This window comes from Sminthopsis crassicaudata, chromosome 3 (genome assembly GCF_048593235.1).
Source record: "Sminthopsis crassicaudata isolate SCR6 chromosome 3, ASM4859323v1, whole genome shotgun sequence".
Classification (NCBI taxonomy): Eukaryota; Metazoa; Chordata; class Mammalia; order Dasyuromorphia; family Dasyuridae; genus Sminthopsis; species Sminthopsis crassicaudata.
In genome coordinates this window covers 427,630,594-427,656,763 of record NC_133619.1, presented here as the reverse complement: position 1 = coordinate 427,656,763, position 26,170 = coordinate 427,630,594, and the positions used below count along the sequence as shown (strand labels likewise).

At 32.8% G+C, this 26,170-nt stretch overlaps 1 protein-coding gene across 4 annotated transcripts in view; it reads right to left on the bottom strand.

Annotated features, from left to right (window-relative positions):
• PDE1A (phosphodiesterase 1A) overlaps positions 1-26,170 on the bottom strand; it is a 461,201-nt gene that overhangs the window by 157,879 nt on the left and 277,152 nt on the right. For all 4 annotated transcript variants that reach the window (XM_074302943.1, XM_074302946.1, XM_074302947.1 and 1 more), the window contains one exon: positions 14,733-14,846. In XM_074302943.1, coding sequence (XP_074159044.1) covers positions 14,733-14,846 — 114 coding nt within the window. The remainder of the gene's footprint in view (positions 1-14,732; positions 14,847-26,170) is intronic.

Sequence of the window (26,170 nt, the reverse complement as noted above, 5' to 3'; positions counted from 1 at the left end):
GTATCTGAGATTTTTAGCCTCTGTGATTGGCTATTCAAATTGTTCAGAGAGATAAATATCTATAAAGAAGAGAAAAAACACACAAAATACTTATGAATACAGTCTAGCATGATTTTTTGACTGAAAAATGTGGAGAGGGGAGGGAGGAGGAAAAGTAAGATGTATAAACGTACACAGGTTTACATTGGTTGATGTTACATAGTACTAAGGCAAATGATTCATCCTCAAAATAATTTTCAGTAGTCAAACACTGTTAAACTTAATAAAGGACCTTGATTGTTCATTCAAAGCAAGCTAGGAAAAATTTGGCCATCATCCCAAGCCATTTCAGGAAAAAAAGTGGAAAAAGTCAGAGGATAGATGTGCCATTTCTTTTTGTATTCACTCATCTCAATTTGCTTTCAATGTATTTATTTGCTCAATTCATTTAAAGAAGTATTGTAAGATGAAGGGGAAAGAGGTAACAAATTCTTAAGCCATTTTAGAACTAGTTCAAGAAAGCATATAAAATAAAAAATAAAATAATGCAGCATATATTAAATAAAAAATAAAATAATGTAGCACATAATTCATTATCTATAAACTCTGATGTATTTTCACAAGTTGCTTCTCTAACTCAAATGGCCAATCAGACATTCCCTGGGGATCACAAATGTGTCAAATGAGGGCGACAATAGCTCCTTCCTCACAGGATTGTTATGAGAATAAAATGATGAATAATTGTAAACCTTAAAAGCACTATATAAAGTTCAGTCATTATTGTTGTTGTTTCAAAAAAGGCAATAGTGAGCTTGAGGCACTAATGAATTCTAATTTTATGGTTTAACATATTTACATTCTAAGTGACTTTTGAATATTATATCCTACTTGAACAGACAATTTTCAGATGAAAAAAAATTAAAACTATTTCTAGTCACATGAAAAATGCTCTAAATCACTATTGATCAGAGAAATGCAAACTAGATATCACTATACACCTCTCAGATAGTTGAAAAAGACAGAAAAATATAATAATGAATGTTGAAGGAGATGTGGGAAAACTGGGACACTAACACATTGTTGGTGGAGTTGTGAACTAATCCAATAATTCTGGAGAGCAATTTGGAACTATGCTCATAGAGCTATTAAACTGTGTATACCCTTTGATTCAGCTATGTCTCTCCTGGACTTGTATCCCAAAAAAGATCATAAATAAGGGGAAAAGATCCACACGTGCAAAAATGTTTGTAGCAGTCCTTCTTGTAGTGGCAAAGAATTGGAAGCTAAGTGGATGCCCATAAGTTGGAGAATGGCTGAATAAGTTATGGAATAGAAATGTTATGGAATATTATTGTTTTATAAGAAACTATCAGCAGGCTGATTTCAGAAAAACCTGCAGAGACTTACATGAACTGATGCTAAGTGAAGTGAGCAGAATCAAGAGAACCTTGTATACAGTAACAGGATTATGTGACAATCAATTCAAATGGACATGGCTGTTTTCAGCAGAGAGGTGATTTAGGCTAGTTCCAATAGCTTTGTGATAGAGCAAGCCATCTGCATCCAGAGAGAGGACTGTGGGGACTGAATGTGGATCATAACATAGTATTTTCAACTTTTTGTTATTTCTTTGCATTTTGTTTTCTTATTTTTTCCTTTTTGATTTGATTTTTCTTGCACAGAATGATAATTGTGGAAATATGTATAGAATAATTGCACATACTTAACATATATTGGATTACTTGCTATGTAGGGGAGGTATGAGGGGAAAGGAAGGAGGAAAAAATTGGAACACAAGGTTTTGCAAGGATGAATATTGAAAATCATCTATTTTATGTTGTGATAATAAAAAGCTGAAAAAAAAAAAGAAAAAAGGAAGAGGATATTCCAGAAAAAGAAACGGTCCATTGACAATATAATGAAAAGTTCACAGCTCAAAACAAAGGGTTTTTTATATTTACTAAAATAATTAGAATTGTTCAAAGATTTACAAAATGTCTTCTTGTATTTGTCATGAGACTAAGATGGAGGTCTAGATGTTTTACTCTCATCCTTATGACATTTCAGAACTTTCCAAAAAAAAAATATGAGTAGCAGATAAAGTAACTAAAACTATCTCCATGGGTTGAGGCACCAAGAATTCTAATTAAGTAACAATCTCACAAATCAGCAGAGAACATTATTATATAATCTCTAACGCACTCATTGAGCCTCTCTTCTCCCTCCAATAGCCATGCTCAATCAATCTTTGTAGGATCCACAAGTACCCTGGGCTCTACTCTGTGGCAATTAAAGTCTCTTCCATTACCAATACTATCCACTAGCCTTCAGCCTATATCTTCTGATATTTTATGACAATAAGCCATAGAATTCAAGAATGCTCTTTGGGGAGGCACCATATGTATTGTGGTACATAAATGCTCAGTGAGAGAAGAATGTGTATAAGAGTTTGTGTGTGTGTGTGTGTGTGTGTGTGTGTGTGTGTGTGTGTGTGTGTGTAGAGGAATCTTCACTATATCTAAAGGAAGAGACTACCATTTATTGTCCACCTAGAAGTCACTTAGGTACAGGAAACTGAGATAATTAGTCCCCTAACATGGGGGAAGGGCTGAGATAATTTTGAAGTCCAACTCTTGTGGAATCTATCACACTAAAGAAAACGTTAGAAAGTGAATGATAGAAGAATATAAAGGGGAAAGAATGAAATTATCAAAGATCACAGGAGGAAGAAACCTAAAAGATCTTGAACACAAGCAAATAAATCACAGAAAAGATATAGAAGGGATGTCTAATGAAGTTTCGATATCTCTGAATAAATATTTCAAGAGAAATATTGCAATGGATGAGGGAAAAGCCCTGTGGAGCTTCAAGAGAACATAAAGTTAGAGCAGAATGTTCCAAATGATTTGAGAAATAAGAATTGTGGTTAGCTTTAGCAATAAGAGAAGAAAATGATCACTCTTTGTAGATGATATGACAGTATATTTAGAAAATCCTAGAGAATCAACTAAAAACCTTAGAAACAATAAACAACTTTAGCAATTTGCAGGATACAAAATAAGTCAAGATAAATCACCAGCATTTCTATGTTACCAACAAAGTCCAGCAGCAAAAGAGACAAAGAGAAATTCTATTTAATAATTATAGCTAATATAAAATATTTTGGAATCTGACTGCCAAGACAAAGTCAGGAACTATATGAACATAATTATAAAACATTTCCATTCTAGATGTAAAAAATTAGAAAAATATAAAGTGTTCATGGGTAGACCAACCTAATAGAATAAAAATGATAATTCTATCTAAATTAATCTATATATTCAGTATCATACCAATCAGACTGCCAAGAAATTACTTTACAGAGCTAGAAAAAATAATAGCAAAATTCATTTGGAAGAACAAGAGGTCAAGAATTTCAAGGGAATGAAAATGAAAATGAAAATGAAGGTGGCCTAGCTATACTAGAGCTAAAACTATATTATAAAAGTGATCATTGAAACCATTTGGTGTTGGCTAAAAAATAAAGTAATTAATCAATGGAATAGCTTAGGTTCACCAGACAAAATAGTAAATGACTATAGTAATCTAGTATTTGATAAATCCCCAAACTGCAGATTCTAGAATAAGGACTCACTATTTGACAAAAAGTTTCTGGGAAAATTAGAGAATAGTATGGCAGAAACTAGACACTCATCAACCCTAACATGTTATACCAAGATAAGGTCAAAATGGATTCATATATGTATACATATTATACAGATATCTTGTTGCACAAGAAAAACCAGATTAAGAAGGAAAAAAAATCTGAGAAAGAATAATATTGCCGTGTATAATGATCTCCTGGTTCTGCTCATTTCACTCAGCATCAGTTCATGTAAGTCTCTCCAGGCCTCTTATATGCTGGGTCAAAGGGTATGCACGGTTTGATAACTCTTTGAGCATAGTTCCAAATTGCTCTCCAGAATGGTTGGATCCATTTATAGTACAAACAACAATGTATCAGTGTCCCAATTTTCCTACATCCTCTCCAACATTCATCACTATCTTTTCTTGTCATTTTAGCTAATCTGAGAGGTGTGTAGTGGTATCTTAGAGTTGCCTTAATTTTCATTTCTCAGATCAATAATGATTTGCAGGACCTTTTAATATAATTAGAAATAGTTTCAATTTCTTTATCTGAAAATTGTCTATTCATATCCTTTTACCACTTATCAATTAGAGAATGGCTTGATGTGTTATAAATTTGAGTTAATTCTCTATATATTTTAGAAATGAAGCCTTTATCAAAACCTTTGAATGTAAAAATGTTTTCCCAGTTTGTTGCTTCCCTTCTAATCTTGTCTGTATTAGTTTTGTTTGTACAATTTTTTAACTTAATATAATCAAAATTATCTATTTTGTAATCAATAATGATCTATAGTTCTTTGATTACAAATTTCTTCTTCCACAGGTGTGAGTGGTAAACTATCCTATGTTCTTCTAATTTGTTTATCATATCATTCTTTATGTTTACATCATGAACCCATTTTGACTTTATCTTGGTATGCAGTGTTAGGTTTGGGTCAATGCTTAGTTTCTGCCATACTAGTTTCCAATTTTCCAGCACTTTTTGTCAAATTGTGAATTCTTATCCCAAAAGCTGGGGTCTTTGGGTTTGTCAAACATTAGATTGCTATAGTTATTATCTATTTTGTCTTATGAACCTAACCTATTCCACTGATCAATTAGTCGATTTCTTAGCCAGTACCTAATTATTTTGATTATTGCTGCTTTATGATATAATTTTAGATCTGGTATAGCTAGGTCACCTTCATTTGCCTTTTTTCATTAATTTCTTTGAAATTCTTGACCTTTTATTCTTCCAGATAAATTTTGTTGTTATTTTTTCTAGGTCAGTAAAATAGTTTCTTGAGAGTTTGATTGGTATAGCACTAAATTAATAGATTAGTTTCAGGAGTATTGTCATCTTTATTATATTTGTTTTATCTATCCAAGAGCACTTGATATTTTTCCAGTTGTTTAGATCTGACTGTATTTGTATGGAAAGTTTTTTGTAGTTTTGCTCATATAGTTCCTGACCTTCCCTTAGCAGATAGATTTCAAAATATTTTATCCTATCGACAATTATTTTAAATGGAATTTCTCTTTGTATCTTTTGCTATTGAATTTTGCTAGTGATATATAAAAATGCTGATGATTTGTGTGGATTCATTTTGTATCTTGCAATTTTGTTAAAGTTGTGAATTATTTCTAATAGTTTTTTAGTTGATTCTCTAGGGTTCTCTAAATATACCATCATATCATCTGCAAAGAGTGATAATTTGGTTTTCTCATTACCTACTCTAATTCCTTTAATTTCTCTTTCTTCTCTTATTGCCAAAGCTAGCATTTCTCACACAATATTGAATAGTAATGGTAATAGTGGGCAACGTTATTTCACCCCTGATCTTATTGGGAATGGTTCCAGTTTATCCCCCTTACATGGGATGCTTGCTGATGGTTTTAAATAGATGCTACTGACTATTTTAAGAAAAGTCCATTTATTCCTATATTCTCTAGTGTTTTTAATAGGAATAGGTATTGGATTTTATCAAATGGTTTTTCTGCATCTATTGAGATAATCATATGGTTTTTGTTAATTTGGTTATTGATATACTCACTTATGCTAATAGTTTACCTAATAGTGAACCAGTCCTGCATTCCGTGTATAAATTCTTACTTGGTCATGGCATATTATCCTGGGGATGATTTTCTGTAATCTCTTTGTTAATATTTTATTTAAGAGTTTTGCATCAATATTCATTAGGGAGATTGATCTATAATTTTCTTTCTCTGTTTTTGCCCTGTCTGGTTTAGGTATCAATACCACATCTGTGTCATAAAGGGAATTTAATAGGAGTCTTTTGTTACTATTTTTTCAAATAGTTTATATCACATTGGAGTTAATTGTTCTTTAAATTTTTGGTAAAATTCACATGTAAATCCATCTGGTCCTGGGGATTTTTTCTTTAGGAGTTGATTAATAGCTTGCTTTTTCTTTTTTCTAAAATGGGACTATTTAAGTAATTTACTCTCTCTTCTGTTAATCTGGGCAATTTATATTTTTGTAGGTGTTCCTCTATTTCACTTAAATTATCATATTTAATGGCATTAAGCTGGGAAAAGTAATTCCTAAATATTGCTCTAATTTTCTCTTCATTGGTGGAATTTGATTTTCCTCTTTCCTTTTTCTAATCAAAGTAACTAAAAGTTTATCTATTGTGTTGGGTTTTTTCATAAAACCAACTCTTAGTTTTGTATCAATTCATTAGTTTTTTTAACTTTCAATTTTATTAATCTCTACTTTTATTTTTAGAATTTCAAGTTTGGTATTTAATTGTGGGTTTTTAATTTGCTCTTTTTTCTAGCTTTTTTAGTTGCAAGCCCAATTCATTGATCCTCTCTTTTTTATTTTATGCAAGTAAGCATCTAGAGATATAAAATTTTACCTTATTACTGCTTTGGCTCCAATCAATTTGAAGATTTTCAAATTAACCTATCCTGCCCTAAATTCTCCTGTAACATCCGATCTTGCCTTTCCAAATACTTTTCAGACTTCTCCACTTGTGTGTCTAGTAAACATCATAAAGTAAACCCATCCAAAACAAAACTCCTTCTTTCCCCCTAAACTCTCCTTGCACTCCTAACTTCCCTAAGATAATAGCTTCTTAATTTTTTCCAATTTCAGCCTCTTTTTTGCCCAAGAAATTTTTACATATTTCTAGGTATATAGGTATTTAAAATAGGCATATAAATCAAACATTTACTGATAATAAATCATAACTTCACAGTCCCTATATTCACTTATAATATCCCATGTAAGGCTACAAATTGTAGTTTAAAAAGCTATGGTTTACAACATCTGTTCAGTCACTCAGGTTCACAACCCAAGAATCATACTTTATTCCTTACCATCTCTTACCTCCTCTGTATCTAACTTGTTGCCATGGTTTGTAGATTTCATCTTTGCAAAATGTATCAAATATACCCCTTTTTGTTCTCTGATACTGCCACTTCTCTGGTACATACCCTCATCAGCTCACACCTGAATATTGCAATAGCTGCTGAGGGATCTGCTTGCCTCAAGTCTCTCCCCCACTCCAATTTAACCTCCATTCAGCTACTACATGATTTTCCTGAAGAACAGATATGACCATGTCACTGCCTTCTACTCAGCAAACTCCAGTAACTCCTGCTGCCTCTAAGATCAAATAAAAAAAGTTTTATTAGACATTCAAAGCCCTTCATAAACTAGCCCCTTTACACCTTTCCAATATTCTTATATATTATTCCCCATCACATAATTTTTACCCAGTAAAGCTGGTTTTATTGGTATTATGAGAAAAAACACTCCATTTCTTAGTTTGGAGCATTTGCTTTGGCTGTTCCCCTTGTTTGGAATGTTCTCATTTCTCTGTTACATTTTATTACTGACTTTCCTGGCTTCCTTTAATTCCCAACTGAATTCCCATTTTCTATAGGAAACCTTTCCCAACTCCTTTTAATTCTAGTGCTTTCTCTCTGTTAATTATTTCCTATTTTTCTTGTTGTACAGCTTACTTTGTATATCTTTGTATATTGTCTCACCCATTAGACAGTGAACTTTTTGAGAGCAGAGATTGTATTTTTCCTTATTTATACTAGCAAATTGCCTGGAATATAGTAGCTCCTTAGTAAATATCGATTAAATGGATAAAAAATTAGAATGCATAATGCTGAGTCACTCCAATGAAACAAAAGAGAAAATAACTGATTGGAAATACAAATACACAAAAGTGAAGGACAACCTGGATGAATAAAATCAAATAAAGACTATTTCTATACAAACAGAATGTAGTGTCTCAAAGATTCATAAAGTTCTATGTTCTAAAGTTCTTCTATAAAGTTCTAAAATAGCTCTATGATATTAATTGTATTAGGAATGTTATTTTCAGTTGACAGGAAAAAAAATGAGATTCAGCTTAAGTAACTTGCTCATGGTCACACAGAAACTAAATTGAAAAGCCAGGACCCAAAGTATCATTTTCTCATTCTAAATCTAATGCTCTTTTTACTGTAACATACTTCCTATTTTTTTACGTCTCTTTCCCAGTTGAAATTATGTAATATAAATTTGTAGTGGATCTAGGTATCATGGTTACATAAGCTCAATTGAGCCATTACTGCTACAAAAATCCTTTTATACTTCCCTAATTATTTAATTTACTATCCCATTCACCACAGGACTCTTCCAGATCTTTTCATCCCTCTCCAAACTTCCCATGTTTCTCTTTCCCTTCCACCTTCTCAGATGAGAATTTTGATTTTACTGAAAAAATTGAAGACCTTCATCGAAAGCTCTTTCTTCTCCCTCTTTCTTATCTCTCATCACACAGATACTTTCTGCCACTTTCTTCTCCTTTATCCCAGTCTCACAGAATGCTTCCTTATGAAAGAAAATGCTTCTACATACACAAGTAATCCCATTCCATTCTATGTTATCTAGATTACCCCCCCACTCTTTCACTTATCTTTAATTTCTTCTTGTCTATTGGATACTTCCCTACTGACTACAAACATATCAATATTTCTTCCATATTCAAAAAACCTTTACTTGATCCATGCATCCTTGATAGATATCATCCTATATTTCTCCTCCCTTTTGTGGCTAAACTTCTTGAAAAGGCCATCTAAAATAGGTGTCTCTAATTCCTTCCCTTTGACTCTCTTCTTAACTCACTACAGTCTGGCATCTGACCAAATCATTCAACTAAAATTGAATTGCTCTCTCCAAAATTCCCAATGTTCTTTTCATATCTAATGTTATTTTCTCTTAATTCTTCTTGTGATCTCTGTGCAGCATTTGACACTATTGGTCAACTTTTCCTTGATGTTCTCTTTAGGATTTCAGGACACCAATCTCTCCTAGTTCTCCTCCTATCTGACTACTCTTTCCCAGACTTACTTCCTAGATCTTCATCTAAATTATGTCTGCTAACCACAGGGTTATAATACCATAGAGCCTAATATTGAGCCCTTTCCTTTTCTCCTCCTAAACCATTTCACTTGATCTCATTATCCCATGGTTTTAAATATTTCTATGTTAACAATTCTTGAGTCTGCTTATCCATTTTTCCACTCTTTTGATGTCTAATCTCAAATTTCCATCTACTTATTACATATCTCAAACTATATTTCCTTAAACTCAAAATGTCCAAAATTGAACTTATTGGCTTTTCTACAAATCCCTCTTCTCTTCCAAACTTCTCACCACCATTTTCCTAGTTGTCCAGACTCATAACTTAATTGTCATCTCTGACTCCTTACTCACTTCCTATAGCCAATTTCTCATCAAGGCCTATTGATTTTTCCTCCATAATCTCTTTAATAATCCCCTTCTTTCCTCTTATATACCCATAACTCTGATCCAAGCTTTCATTACTTTATACTTGGATTATTTTAATAGCATGACAGTAGGACTGCCTATCTCAAGTTTTTCCCCACTGCAGTTCATCTTCCATTCAAATGTCAAAATGATTTTTCTATAGTTTAGTTCTGATTAATGTCATCTCCTCTTCCTCTTGCATTCAAGATCTAGCAAGTTTCATGTTTTTCAAGAACTCTTTCTTTTTCCCCATCACTGCTACTTCCTTCTCTCTAATATTTCCATGTTGTCCTGGATATTGTTTAATTGTACATAGCTATTTATATTTTATTTCCACTTTAGATTATGAGCTTCTTGAGAACAAGAACTGATGGTCATAAGCCTTTCTTTGTATTCTCAGTTTTTAGCACAGTTCCTGACACCTAGTAGGTACTTAATAAATGTTACTGACTGAATCTTAGTTTCTTCCACTAAAAATGAGGAGGTTAAATTAAACAATCTAAGATACCTTTTGATATTAACACAGTATGATTATGAATGAAAACAAGTACTATTTTTTATTTTACCTCTTTTTATAATAAGCTTTATATCATATATCCCTAAGTGAATAATGGAAAGTACAAAACTATTATATTTGTTAAAAATTGCAACTATGATGGGCCAAGAAGTGGTTTCCCTCTTTGAATATCATTGAAATTAAAGGGCTTTCAACAAAAGATATGAAGAAAGTAGCTATGGTTCCACTGATGCAAATGTGATGCCAAGAAAGGCAGGTTAACCAGTATCCTTGGCTCCTATGGTGAACAATATCTATAGAATCAAGCTTTGTTGTATTTCACAATCTCCTCTCACAAAAGGTTCTGGGTAAGGTGGTGCTGAATATCTCCTTTTTTCTACAATTCTGATATTTCCTAATATTTGAATTGCCTCTTATTTCAAACCAAATCATGAGATATCCTGGTGAATGGAATTGTGGGTCCCCTTCTTAAACTATATGTGATAAGTTGAATCCTCAGCTTCACTTTAGTTTGGTGATGTTTTAAACTTGTCCCTGAAATTATAAATTATAGGAAAGAGAAGCTGGAAAAAATGCCATGGGGAGAGCCACACAGAAACACATAATGATTAAGGAGTTTGAGAAATGCATCCAGTGTTAAAATCATACCTTGTTCTGATTCTTATGATCACCGTCTCTTTTACTCAATATAGCAAGTTCATAAGTAGCCAGTATAAACAATTTTCCTGCAATAGCAGGAAATAAGGGAAACCTGGAAATCATGTCCTAAAAATCAAAGGTGCATAATTTACAAACTGTTTCATTCCCAAAATTCACATTCTGGTAATATGTGATGAATCAGAAGAATCCTTCTAGACACTGCTGCCAGGGTTCTGTTCCTAGGATATGTAAATCCCAAGTAAAATCCAGACTTCCCCTAGCTTCAAGCCAGCAGAATATAAAAAAGGTGTTAAAGACATTTAGATGACAACTTTGAAGTTTTATTGATAACTTCGAGATAATATGGATATGTTAATGAACTAACCATAAGGTGGCACAGACAAGAGTTGGTCAATTTCCAGGAAAAAACAAAAACAGCTATAAAAATGAGACTTCAAACTCTTTCCCTGTGAGTGTTCTTCCATCTCCTAAAAGTCCATAGTGCTCAAGTGCTCCCAACTCTAACCTACTGTTATATAAGTGACTCATTTTTTTCTCATCCTCTTTCTCACGCTGCCTGCCTCCTTTCACCATCTCATCACCATCTCATTTCTGCACTGTCTGCCTCTGAATTCTCACTTTTTGTAACTTGTCTCTGTATTTTTTGTGCTATTCACCCTCACACCCTTTGCAGTTATTTTAAAAAATGTTTATTTCAAATGTGTTATTTATTTTTAACTTTGTCTTTTTACAAAACTTTGAGTACTAAATTTTCTCCATCTCCCCAACCCACTGAGAAAGCAAGAAACATGGTATCAATTCGACATGTGAAATCATGCCAAACATATTTCCATATAGCCATAACACAAAAAAACCAAGAAAACTAAAGTGAGAAAATTATACTTCAATTTGCACTAAATGTATCAATTCCTTCTCTGGAGGTGGATAGCATTTTTTATCATGGGTTTTTTGGAAATGTTTTGAATCATTGTATTGATTATTAAAATATTGCTTTTACTAAGTACAGTGATTCCCTGGTTTTATCCACTTCATTTTTCATCAGTTCACAGAGGTCTTTCAAGATTTTTCTTAAACCATCTTCTTATCATTTCTTATAGTACAGTTGTACGTCATTATATTTATTTATATACTATAACTTGTTCAGCCATTGTCCAGTTAATGAGTGTCTCCTCAATTTCCAATTCTTTGCTACCAGAAAAAATGTTTAAATATAGGTCTCTTTTCCTTTCCTTTGAGCCTTTTGTGGTTAATAAGGTGTGATTGCCACATCATATCCCACTGCCAATTGTTGTCTTTCCCAATGAGTATACAAAGAACTGGGTATGCCTGCTGATATTTAATAATTTCACAAATTAATTGTCAGTCCATATTTTCTGTCATATTCTTCTGTCTAGCCTGTATATTCTGAGATTCTTGCAAGCCATTGTTATAGAATAGTAGTCATTAGAAATCAGAATAGATAGAAAAGTCAAAAATTAACAAGAGCTGACCAGCATTTTGGCAATTTTTAAACTTCCTGGCCTGATTAAACATTATATATTTTCCCTTGGTAGCTACTAAGAGAGTTATCTCCAAGAATCCAAATTTTTCAGTTGAACTATGGGATACTCATTTCCAAATCTTTCCTTTATACTCATTTGATGGAAGAAAAGACAAAAGAATACACAAAAATCTATCCTTTCTGGCCGCTGACCCAAAGCAATCAATGCTATTTTTTTTTCTTCCTGACTATACTTAAAAATGTAAAATCTGGTTGCTACTTATATCCTTTTTATGAGATTAATTTCACCTGTAATAGTTATTTTGGAAGAATTTTTGTTACTTTAAAAAGTAGGGGAACATTTAAAACATTTAGAGGCATTATCCTTTTTTGAACTTAAGTTGGGGTGCTCTGAGGATGTTGGGGTAGGACATGAATTCCAACGGGCTTTCCCTGAGATTAATATAGCTTTTTCATAAATAGAGTATAAACATGTAATTTCTGTAGATTAGGATAATGGTATCAATCTCAAATTGAACCATATCCCTACAGACTGCATATTGACTTAGAAAATTAGAAATTAACATTATCTATGTTATATTGTATTTTTATTTATTTATTTTTTAACATTTTCAATTTCCATTTTAATCTGGTTTGGACTATTCTTGGGAGTTCTGGCACTCTTGTACAGAGAGTTTGACCCTTCTCTTTACTTAACTCTGAAGTTAAGAGACTCTTTCTACCAATGCACATTTGGTTAGTATCAACTAAGACTGAGTGATTGCTCAGGGTTACACAATATGTGTCAAGAATGCAGTTTGAGCCTATATTTTCCAGAATGTGAAACCAGCTCTCAACTCACTAATCCACTTGCTTTGGTCAGGAATATATAAGTAGTTTGTTTTTTTTTCTCCTGCTAGAACAATGTCCATTTTCCCTAAATAGAAAATGGCATAAATTTAAACCATAATTTATATACTTAGAAGAGTCTAGGCTTAGACCTAACAGATAAATGCTTGAGTGAAATGAAAGGGTAAGTCTTAATGATTTTGAGGTTATATTGAGGAATCTGGGAGGGTACTTAACTTACATAAAGATTTATGGTAATGCTAACCATTCAGAGATCTCAACAAAACAAGCCGGGGCAGGTGTAGGAAACCCTTATCTATTAAAATTCCACTATGTTACTGAGGAAGAGAAGAGGAAAAAAAATGGAGCTGTTCCATCACCAAAGGGCAAGCCTGTTTGAGATCTTAGGTTTTCTACTACTTTCCCTATCCAAGCCCTACAACATCCTAGGACTTCCCTGCTATAGCAGAAAGAAGGTTCGGGAAGGTTTGTTTAGAGGAGCAGCTAGAGAACCAGTAAACATCCTGGTGTCTTGACATCAGAAATAGGATGGGACAGGGCACAGAGCATACGGCCATTGGCTTCTGCTTCCCCCAGACACTATGCTTCCTGGTCCTTCTGAAGTGTGGGAAGAGGAGAAAGCAAGCCTGTTAAACCATAATAGGGACAAAGAAGAGGAAGTCATTGTCCATACCCTCCTCCCCACTACTGTATGTGTATTGGATGATGTATTATCTTCCGAGGTGTAAGGCTAGACATATACACATCTACTTGGATCTATCTTTGTCTTTGAACCTAGGCAGAAGGTAGCAGCCCCGTTATACCTATGTCTGGGGACAAGACCTCATTCACTAAACACAAAGTGAAAGAACCGTATGGTAGACATTTGGGGTTTATAATGCAGATGTAGTTATGGAGAAAAGCTTGGTTAGTAGAGAAGGGAGACCAATCTGCTTCCTATCCCAGATCTTTGAATCTACCTATCTATAGCATCCTTGGTTTTCATGCCTCTAAAAGAAAACACTTTTGTTTCTCTTCTTTGAGGTGTTAAAAAATGAATTGGCTGAAACAACTCTTATTTAAGCTGTTTTTTTCATTTTGATGTAAACAGAGGAAACATGTTTTAAAGTCTTATGTGACAGATGCATAAAATTATAGAATCTATGCTCTCTCCATATGTATATATAGATTATATATATAATACATAATCTATCTGACCATAATCTATAACATCAAAGAATGAATGCCAAAGTTGAAAGATACTTCAGACATTCTTCAGCCTAAAATTCTTCTAAAAAGAATCTTCTACTTCATCTCAGCTTAAATGTCTATGGTAAAAAGAAACTCTATACTTTACAAGATATCCCAATTTTACTTTAAGGAAACTTTAATTATTGCAAAATATTTTCTCTTTACATTAAAGAACAAACTCTTTAACATTAGGCATAGATTCATAGGAATACTTTTAAAATTAAGAAATGTCTGACTTGAAAAAAATTTACAATTTTGAAAAAAATAAGTTCAGGAGTTGGGGTTTATAATCAAAATAACAATCATTATATAAGGCTTTAAAGGTTGAGAAGACTTTATATACATTTTCTCATGTAAGCTTCTCAAGAACTCTGTGAAAAAATTATTACAGATATCATCTTCATTTTATAGGTGATGAAATAGGCTCAGCAAGATTAGTGATGAGTTATCCATTTTCATATACATGAGTAGGAGAAATGATCTTTGTATCATTTATTAGCTGCAGAAACTTTATATCTCTAAAAGGTATTCTGGCCAGGATATACTATATCCAAGGTGTTTTTATGTGAATGGGCAGAGAAATGAAGATTTACCTCGTTTCATCAATATAAACAGCTTCCAACACCGATGCTGCATATTCGATATTCTTCTTTAAGTCCACAACATTGATATCACCTTTTTCCAACTGTTTTACTAAGCATCTTAGTCTAAAAAACAAAAAGAGAAAGTTTCATTTTATAAATGCCTTGGAATTACTTCAAATGTTCATGTTTTGTTTTTTTTTATAAAGAGTGCAAAGTAGCAATTTATTACTGTTTCTAAGATTACAAAGAACATTAATAAGAGTATGCACTTACATACCTACAAAGCATCATTTATTTATTGGTTCAAATTTTATTATTGCTGGCATAATTACTATTATTGTATGAATAGAATCTGAAACTATGATTTCATTGATAATATAGAACTCTCAGATGAACTCCATCTACCAGCACAAATCACCATCTACTCCGCAGTGTAGTCTTAGAAAATTGGCTACAACACATAGCAGTTGAAACCAATCTCCAGCAGAATTTAGGCATGTTTTGTGACATTGAAGCTGATTTATATATAAACATATTCACACTTGTACATGTGTACACATCTATATATTTTATATGATCAAATGTTGATATATCAAACACATTCAATCACATATATACATTTGCTATGATATTTTTGAGATATACATCTCAATATAAAGATAAATATGTATATTCCTTGAAATCATTTTTTCAATGGATTTGTTCAATAGATTTAAGCAGCTTTTTTGGGGGAAAGATTCAAGCCCTCCTTGACCACTCCCCTTGCCACATGTCATTGGTCAAAAACATGTGTAAAGGAAAGGTCATGAGAAGCAAGAAGTGAAGCAGGAAGGCACGAAGTTTTCAAAATTTGAAGAGCTTTTTTTTTTTTTTTTTTCCCCAGATCAAAACCATGAGGATCTTCCCCAAATTACCTCAATCCTTCTCTTTATATACATAAACACGCAATCATTTTGTTTGATCCTAGACTTTTCTCTCTTCCAAAAATCTCTCCCTTTCTGTCAAAACTACCACTATTCTCCCAGTCTCTGGAGTTTCCAGCTTTGGCTCATTCCAGGGTGATTGATTGACAATTGTCATTTTTACTCTCTTCTTTGACAATGTCTCTCAAGTGTAACTTCTCTTTACTCACCTTCCCTGTCTTTCACCATTCTGGATCATCCAATAAACTGCTATTTATTTTCCTTAACCTCAGATCTGATCATATTACTTCTTCCCCTATCTACCAATTAACACTAATGACGCCTTACTGTCTTTTAAGTAAAATAAAAATTCCCTTGTATAGTTTGGTAAGTCCTTCACAGTTCTGCTATCCATCCATTTTTCTTTAAAGGCTATTAGACATTATTTTCCTTCTGCACTCTATGACCAGCAAGATTGGCCTTCTTTTCATCTCTTGTGATATTCCATCTTTCATCATGGCATTGGCTGTTCCCTATGAGTGGGGTAATGTTGTCTGACAGTCAATAAGCTTTTCTGTCTTAAAAATCTTAAACATTTAGTTTTTGCTGGGTTTCTAATTTTTATTGTATTGTGATTAAGTTCCAGGATGGATTTAGGCTAAAAAATATGAATAACACAAGACCTTTCACATATTTATTGTTAACTGTTATTGCAAAACATGAGAAAATAATAATAATTATAACTAGCCCTAAAATATAATTAATGAAACATATTATTTAAGGTAAAATTTCTCAAGAATGTAATTTGATATTATTCTCAGTTCTGATTTCAGGTATGCTTATCTGAATTGTCATTAAGTCAATAGTCCACCATTCAAGGGAAATGCCATGTCCTATTCAAAGAAAATGTAATCTGAGAACTGTTATAGATGGCTGACTGTGACAAGAACATTGAGAGCAGGACATTGCAAATGCTTTGGTAGGATCCTTTTAACCCACTTTTCCCATTGTGCTATTTCTTTTCTGAACAGGAAAGTTCCCACTTGATTAAGTCTGAGTTTGACTCTGATAGCTTTTGAATAACATAAAATTTTGCTGAATAATTGTTTGTTCCAAAATAAATGTTAACCATGGCTATTACCTGGAATCAAACAGAGCTAAGGAAACTTTTCCTGGTTCCTTTTCCTGATATCAGGTCAGACTGTGCCTTTGAAGGCACAGTTTTGATATTGTTATAATCATGTCCCTTGTTTCTTTCATTGCAAATTAGGTCAGATAAATAGTAAAAGATTATATATATGTAAATATATATATATGTATATATATATAGAGAGAGAGAGAGAAAGAGAGAGAGAGAAGAGAGAGAAAAAGAGAGAGAGAAGAGAGAGAAGAGAGAAAGAGAGAGAGAAGAGAGAAAGAGAGAGAGAAGAGAGAGAGAGAGAGAGAGAGAGAGAGAGAGAGAGAGAGAGAGAGAGAGAGAGAGAGAGGAGTTGCTGCAATACTCAACATCTCTGAATTATTATTATGGTTTTAATTTTTTCTATTTTGAATTTATATTCATTAATAGTTATATGTTCAAGTTTATGACTAAGTTCTTAAAGTATATCATTATAATAGCCTTTTATTTTTCAAAATACATGCAAAAATTTTCAACATTCCCTCTTGCGAAACCTTGTGTTCTATATTTTTCTCTCTTCTTCCCTACCTCCCACTTCCCTAGACAGTAAGTAATCTAATGTAGGTTAAATATGTGCAAGTTCTTTCCTTGATAAATTATATGGATTGTATTCATGTATATGTATGTATACATGTATATATATATATATATATATATATATATATTCTCAATAAGGAAGATAGAACAAAGATGTGATGTGACAAAGATATAAAAGTTTTACTTTTTTAATTTTATAGAAAATTTTATATTTTAACAGTATAGAAGTTTTTAATTCTAGAAAGCAATAAAAATTAGATTGTTTTCTCTAACAATTAGGATATAAATAGAGAGCTAGATGAATGAATTGTTATTGTTCAGTCATTCATCATACTCAACCCTTTGAAAACCCATATGGGGTCTACAGACTATCAGCAAAGCTCCCTTTGTTCTAACTCAGTTGGGCAGTAATTTAGCAGGCCAGCTATGAGATCTCCAAATCATGTAGAGAAGGCAAATTATGAGCCCCCAAACCCTGGCACAATAGGCTGGCCTAGGCCAGGACAGCCCAGCACAGTAGGAAAACTGTTGGCACTTCCAGCCTCAGCACAGAATCCCAGTGAGAGACCTCTGTCCTCCTACAAAAGAACCTTGGGACAATCTCCCCTGTGTCCTAGAAGCAGAATTCAACTTTAAAAACAAGCAAAAAAGCAGAGAGGGCCATGACCATAGAAGCTACTACAGTGACAGGGAAGATCAGAACACTAATCCAGAAGAGGACAGCAATGGCAAAATATGTCCGTGTTAGTCCTCAAACGGAGAAATATGAATTGATCTCAAGTTCAAAATGTTCTCTTGGAAGATCTCAAAAAGGATTTGGAAAAGAAATGAGACCAGTAGAATTATAGAAAAAAAAAGGTCAACATCTTGGAGGAAAAAAAAGTCAACAGCTTGGAAAAGGAAGCACAAAAGTTGATTGAAGAAAACAATTCCATGAAAATTAGATTTGGTGATATGAAAAAAAATCCATTGAATCAAATAACTCATTTCAAAGTAGAATTGGCCAAATGAAAAAGGAAGTAAAAAAAAGGTAACCAAAGAAAATAATTCATTAAAAATTAGATTTGGACAAATGAAGCAGATAACTCAAAGATCTCAAGAATAAGTCAAATAAATTGCAAATGAAAGAAAAGAAGAGAATGTAAACTACCTCATTGAATAAACAATTAACCTAGAAAATAAGTCCAGAAGAGATCATTTAAAATTACTGGTCTATCTGAAAGCCATGCTCAAAAAAAAAATCAGCCTGGACAACTCTTTCAAGAAATCATCAAGGAAAATTACCCTGATATCCTAAAACAAGAAAGTAAAATCCATCAATCACCTCCTGAAAGAGATCCCAAAAAGAAAAGTTTATCAAAAACAATGAAAAAAGGATAAGAATAGGATTATCTCTATAAGGTTTGAACTGGTTTTTACCACATAAACTAGTACCCAGAAAACCAAATTTAATAGAAGCAGTCCTTTAGAATTGTCATGGGAATGAGGTCTATTCCAGAATTTCCAAGGGTCAGATAATTACCTGGAACATCTAAGATTCAAGATGATTAAATGTAGTTGAATCTGTAACCTGACTTATAGAATCTGTTTAAATGGATTTGTTTCCTTACAGGACACATGAAATTATGGTTTGGCTTAACTAAATTTGTTCAACTTTTATGACACCAAAGAAAACATGAGACTGAATTTTTTTAAACTTTTTTTTGTTATACTTGTGTCACATATACTTGTGTGTTCTTTCAATGACTAGGAATCTTCCTGTCTTGTGATTTTGGTCTTATCTGTTGTGCTTTTGCATTTGTTTGCATTTATCTAATTTTCCTGACTTACAGCCCCTGATGCTTACCCAATTTGATCTCTCTGACTATGAACTGCCACCAGAATGGGTCCCTATCATTCCTTGAAGAAATTCTTTTTTTTTTTTTTTTTTTTTTTTACTTAGGCAATTGAAATTAAGTGACTTGCCTTGGGTCACCCAGTGAAGAAGTGTTAAGTGCCTGAACTTAGGTTCTCCTGACTTCAGGGCTGGTGCTCTAATCACTGCGCACCTAGCTGCCCTCTATCAAGTTTTTGATAAAATAAACAGTGAAATTTGTGCATTATCTGATTTGGGAAGTAATGAACTTCCTTTGAAATTTTAACTTAATTCTCTGCTTCTGTAACTATGTTTTCACTGATAACAGCAGTGTTGGGTTTTTAAAAGCTCCAAATGAGGAAATTATAGGAAAACTTTGTTTGAAACATTGTTTGAATCTAGCCCTGCTTGGCTGAGAAATCAGATTTGTTGCTTAGAGAACAAATTCATTTAATGTTTAACTCAGAATGTCCAGGTTATGCTGACCCCAAAAACTTCCCAGGGGAGCCAAATATTGGTTTTAGTAAGACATAAGAAACTGTTTCATGTGCTATTGTCAACTGGTTCAATACTAGAAACTGATGTGATTTTAGCAGTGGAAATCTTTACAAGTAATGTAAGGAGTTTCTTCCCATTATACATTTCAAGTAACTTATGTGTCTTATATGGACAATGCCTTTGTATTGGTCAATTAGATGACTGTTTGCTTGCTCCTTTGTTTGAGCCTAATATAATTTTCAACTCGTAGAGGTTTGGTGGAACAGGCCACCTATAATGGTCATCCTCTCTGCCTGATAAACTTCTTTCTAAAACTTTTTTTTTTTTTTTCAGCTTCAGGTATGTTCTCAAGTGACATAACTTAGGAAATATCTTCCATATAAAACTTGTCCTGATTTCCCCAAATGCTTACATTTATCCTCTTTATATTTGTTTTATATGTTTGTATAGATACAAATTATCTTTCCCAATAGGATGTAAATTCCTTGAGGTTAGGAACTATTTAATTTATCAAATGGTTCAGCTTCATAAACTGATATGATTTCAGTAGTGGAAATGGCATTTAAGAAGAAGCATTATTGCTGTTGTACCCTAAAAATCATGGGACCTTTCCATTTGAAAGTGAAAACATGAGGACCAAACACAAATCTGTGAAGAAACTATGAAATGTCTGTTGTTTTTTGTTTGTTTGTTCATCTGAATTTCCAGGGTTAAGATATTTTAAGCTGATAAGGGTGCTGTGTTTCATAAAATAACTCAGAGTGAGGAGGATTCCTGGGCAGATGGTAAGGTAGAAAGGTATCCAGGGTTCACTGACCTTGCTTCTAACCAAATTAAGTAATATAAGAAGCCTCCAGATGCAGAAAATGTAGCCATAGCAAAGGAAGAAAAATAAGCAAGTTCTCCTGAGGGGAGGGGAAGTACAGGGAAACAAATAAGTCATAAGCTTATTGCTTAGGGAAATTGCTTTCAATATGAAACTCATCACTTGAAAACTAACTCATCATCCTGGGTGGAGACTGCATTTAGCACTCACGTTTCCTCAATACCCTGAATGGTCTCTGACTCTTTGATTGGAGGGCTGGCAGATGGAACAAAGTACTTCTCCTACAGCTTCCATTTAAAAAGAGTTCACCGGCCTCATAGCCCAAGCATTTCTCATCAGCTTCTCTCTTATATTCCCCTCCACCATCATCATGCCTGGGATGAAACATTCTTCCCAACATTTTAAGCTTTCTTTTGTATATTTGATGTGGGGTCTTTCCCCATTAAATTGTAAGCTCTTTGAGGTCAGGGAGACTTTCTTTTTCTTATTTATATCTCTAATGCTTAGCAAAGTGCTTGATATATGGTAGGTAGTTAATAAATGTTTACTAAACTGAATTGAATTGACTCCAAGCCTAAGCATCTATCTATTATACTGTACTGTATGTTTTTGAAAGACCTGACACAATTCTTTTCTGCATTTCTCAGTCATTTCTTGTTCAATTAGCAACATTTTATAATAGCCAAATTTATGTAAGCACATTCCCTTAGATTAAGCATACAAGAAAAAGAAACGCTGAGGTATTTGTGGGCAAAGAAAAAAAAATCAGAGGATCAAAGGGTTTGATCTGGAATGGATACCAGAGATCATCTAGTTGAACTCCTTAATTTTATACTATAGGAAATTGAGATTCAATGAGTTTAGGGGAATGACTTAAAGTCTCTAAAGTCATAAGCATCAGAGGTCAGAATTGAATCTAGGTCTTCCAATTCAAGAATTGGTCTGTTTTTCACTGTCATATTGCTATGTCCCAAATGCACATATAATCAGTAGTATGCCTGCAATAAAAGATTGAGAAGAGATTAAGAATAAATTAAAGCCTTTAGCTTTAGTTTCAAAACAGAATAATTCACTTAGAATGAAAAATGTAGCCAGAAGAGAATATGTTTTACAGATACACCATGTTATATTCATTCACATTCTTTATAGGAGCAGGCTGGCCTTCAAGTATTGATTACTCCCCACAGAGTCCAGGTTTTTCTATAAAAACAATGAAAATCTTGAAATTCAAGAATAATGGCCAGTGACTAAAGGTTTTCATACTGTTTAAATAATATTCCTAGAAATTATGTACATATTTTATAAGGTAACATTTTAATAGACTATAAGCAAATAATTTTTCTTTATAATGACCCACACATGTCAGAAACAAAGATTATGGGTTCCCTACTCTACCACTCTACAGAGATACAATATTCAGGAGGATTTGTTGCTTATCTATATTGCCTGTTAGGATTTAATCCCTTTCCTGGAAAATGCACTTGCAAAACAAATTGTGGCTTATAAAAACACTGAAGTACCATTTTAAAGTACTTTGGCTGAATTTCTTAGAAATTACTTTGGATGATTTCCAGCACCAAGACAAAAGGATTTTAGAGGCTGGAGCATAGCTAGTAATTAAATATAGCTCCATGAGATAGCCATTTAATATTTTAGTCTAACACCATTTCCATTTTTTCCTTAGTGGAAAAAAAAGATACTTCTAGATTAAAATATCATCAATAAATTAACAAGTAATTTCCTGAAACATAGATCTGATCATATCACTTCCCTATACAATAAACACTTGTGGCTCCTTATTGGCTCTAAGATAAAATATTCACTCTTCTTTTCTCCATTTAAAGTTCCTAACAATCTGGTTACTTCCAATCTTTTCATATTTTTATCATTTATTTCTCTTCATGTACCTGATGGTCCAATCAAAGTAGCTTTTATATTTACTGTTCCTCACAAATAGCTCTCTATCTTTCACTGGTCATATCCTATTCAGTCTTTTCCAATCTTCCTTCGAGATTCAATTCAAGTACTATTTGTTATGTGAACCTCTTCCTGATCTTCATAAAGCATGATCTCTTCTTCCCCAAATGATCTTTATAACAATAGTGGTAAACACAAAGGGGCAGAAAGTTCAGAGGAAAGAAGATATGGAGGCAGAGAGTAGGACTATGAGGACTACAGAGGGAGAAGTTGAGCAGAGTGCAATTTATAGAGGAAGAGTACAGCAGTGAGCCAAAATTTCCCAGCTTAAGCAGATGCAATTTTAGGGTGAAATGACACAGAAATAAAATTCTGGGGACTCACAAAGCATCTTCAGGAGATAGAAATGAGAACCAGCAAGCAATAATCTTCTGGAAGATGAAGCAATAAGAATTTAGGCAGGAATTCTTCTATCCATGATATAAGGTAGATGGTTGAAGCTTAACCCTTCCCTAAGTCATCATATACATATTTAACTTTAGGATGAGTCTATAGAATACTTGGCTGAGTGGTACAAAGTGAAAATTATTCTTTTGCTAGAAATTTCCACCTAATAAATTCTATTTTTCAGTTCCAATAAACTAGTTTGTCATTTGATTTAGGGATCCTGCCTATTAAAGACTGATATGTGCTTCAATTTATATGTTACCCTTACATTGAATACAGGTAATTATGGTAATCCCAAACAAGAGGAACATGGGCATGAAGTACCCTACACATAGTAGCTATTTTATAAGTTCATGTTGGTTGATTATAAGTACAGAAAAAAAAACTTAGTAGAACCTGTCTACATTTTTGAAAATTCTAAATTGAATAAATGTAGGTGTATATTACGTAACTTTTAAAAACCTTTGTCTATTCAGAAAATCAATAAATATACAAGAGAAATGCAAAGCCATCCTCCAATTGATAAATGTTCAAAGGATATGAACAGGTAGTGTTCAGAAGAAATAAAAACTCTCTATACTCATGAAAAATGCCTTAAATACTGTTTAGAGAAGCGCAAATTAAAACATCACTGAATTACCACCGCATACCAATTAGAAATTACAAATTATAGAGGAGATTAGGGAAAATAGGTACACTAATATATTGTTGGTGGAATTGTAAGTTGGCCCAATCATTCTGAAGCCCAAAGGACTATAAAATTATATGTACCTTTTGACTTAGGAATACTACCACTAGGTCTATACTTTAAAGAGATCAAAGAAAAAGGAAAGAACATGTCCAAAAATATTTATAACACCTCTTTTTGAGGCGATAAAGAATTGGAGAATGATTGAACAAGTTGCCACATATTATTGTCTCAGATTGTGCTATAAGAAATGACAAGGTGGGATGTAGTTTCAGAGAAACTATGGCAAGGTCTATATGATTTGATGCAAAGTAAAATGAGAAGGACCAGGAGAACATTGAGCACAATAACAGTAAGATTGTAATGATGATCAATTGTGAAAAACTTGTCTCCTCTTAGCAATACAATGATTCGAGATTACAAAAGATTCATGTTTTAAAAAAATATTCTGTTCACTCTAAGTGAACTCTAGAAACTGAAGTATATTTATTTCCTTCTTCCTTCCTTTTTTCCCTCTTTCCTTCATTTTTTCCTTCTTTCCTTTCTTTCTCCCTTCCTTCTTTTTTTTTCTTTTTTGTGATATGGCTATATGGAAATGTTTTACATGTTTTCACATGTTTTACTATTGTCATTTTGCTTGCCTTCTCAGTACATGGAGGAAGGAAGAGGTAAGAGGGAAGGAGAAAACTTGGAACTCAATGTTTAAAACAAGAAGACATTTTAATAAGTAAAAATAATAAGTTTATTTTTATGGAAAAGAATGACAATAAAGATTAAATGGACAATGGAGATTAAAATATGTAAACTATTTTAATTGGAGAAATGCAAATGTAAATTGTGATATTTTTTATAGTCACCTTCATATAATTCATAGATAGCCTCTCCCCAACTCCCCTAAAATACCAGTCTAGTGGTTTCTAAATGAATAAGATTTTAACAAATATTTATGTAGCTAAATCTCTCTAACTTGTCAAAGAATCAAAAATACATAAAGATGCTATAAATCAGCCAAAATAAGTGAAAACTACCTTAAATTATCAGTTTCATCCACTATTAGAGACTTGGTAAGCTAACACATGAACATCATTTAGTAAATGACCTGTAACCACATTATATAAGCCTTAGAAAAGCCTTCCTTCTTCACACATACACTTTCCTCTATTAAAACAGTTTGATCGAGGTAATAATAATATTCACAATTCTCACCCTTAACTTTATTGTTAATAAGCAACTTTGCAAGCTGCCTTTAAATTCTGAGCTAGTAGTTGTCTGCCTAGTGATCATTCTGCTCACAAAATTGGTACCCTAATTTCAACTTTTATTTCCTGCAGTCACATACAGAGAGCATCTCTAGCACTTCACAATTCCTTGTCTTCATGATCATTATTTTTCCCCTTGAATGCATATTAGGCACTTAATATTATCATTGTTTTACCAGTTTGTTAGAGAGGAGGAACGCTAGTTGGAAAAAACCAATGTAGCATAATAAGGGGGTAAGGTGGGATGGGAAGCATTGATTTATCTCAGAATTGGGAAAACTGGTTTTGAATTCCATCCCTATCATTTATAATTTCACTCATTTCCAATTTTTGAGCTTGAATTTATTATTTGCACAATTAAAAATAAATCACTCATTGTCTATTATGAGGAAAGTACTATATGAACTTACAGGTGTTATGTAAATTTGAGATCTTACTATTAAAATATGCTCCCCAATGGTAGAAAAGTAATGTCACATACACATAGTGACTTGGAATTGAAAGGGATCATAGAGATCACTGAGTTCAAACCTCTCATTTTATAGATGAGAAAATAAAGACAAGAAAACAAAATTATACACTGAGTTAAGGGTAGAGCTGAAAGTGTAAACATGACATCCTCTAGTACAAATCTCTATATGTTCTTTCCTATTTTACCATAGTTTTGCCACCCTTAAGTACATTACAATTAATTCCTGAAATTTATCACAAAAGAACAGCTGTAATTTCAGATATAATGATGCTCAGCTGTACATTTGATAGTGTATTTATTAAATAACTCAGTCCATTTTCTTATAAGCACAACACATTTTCCTATTCTTGAAGTATATTCTATTCCTTAATTACCCATCATTGAATAACATATAATTGTCAGAGAGAATAAATGAATGCTTTATTCACAAAAGTAATTTTTAAAACCTCTAAATGACATTCAATTCTTTTTAACAAATATTTTTGAACACTTGCTAAATGCCTACTAAGTTCAATGAGAACTTTAAGAGACAAAAAAGGATGCTTAACAAAAAAAGAAAGGCATAGCTTCAGCTATACCTATTAAAGAAGAATATAAGATATAAAATAAAATCCAAAAATATATGATATAATAGTAAGTATCATTAGAAGTTTGAAAGTGAAGCAATAATATAGATTGGAGTTAATGGTTAAAAGTAATTGAAATATAAAACAAATTTTATAAATTCCTTTTGACTATACTAATATGTAGAATACATAACCTACAAACAAAAGCAAAGTTTTCTTTTTAGTTTTGGTATCTTTTATAAGAGAAACATTTGTAACCTGCTGGAACTATGTTGGTCTCCATGTTACTAGCTAGAGTGTATG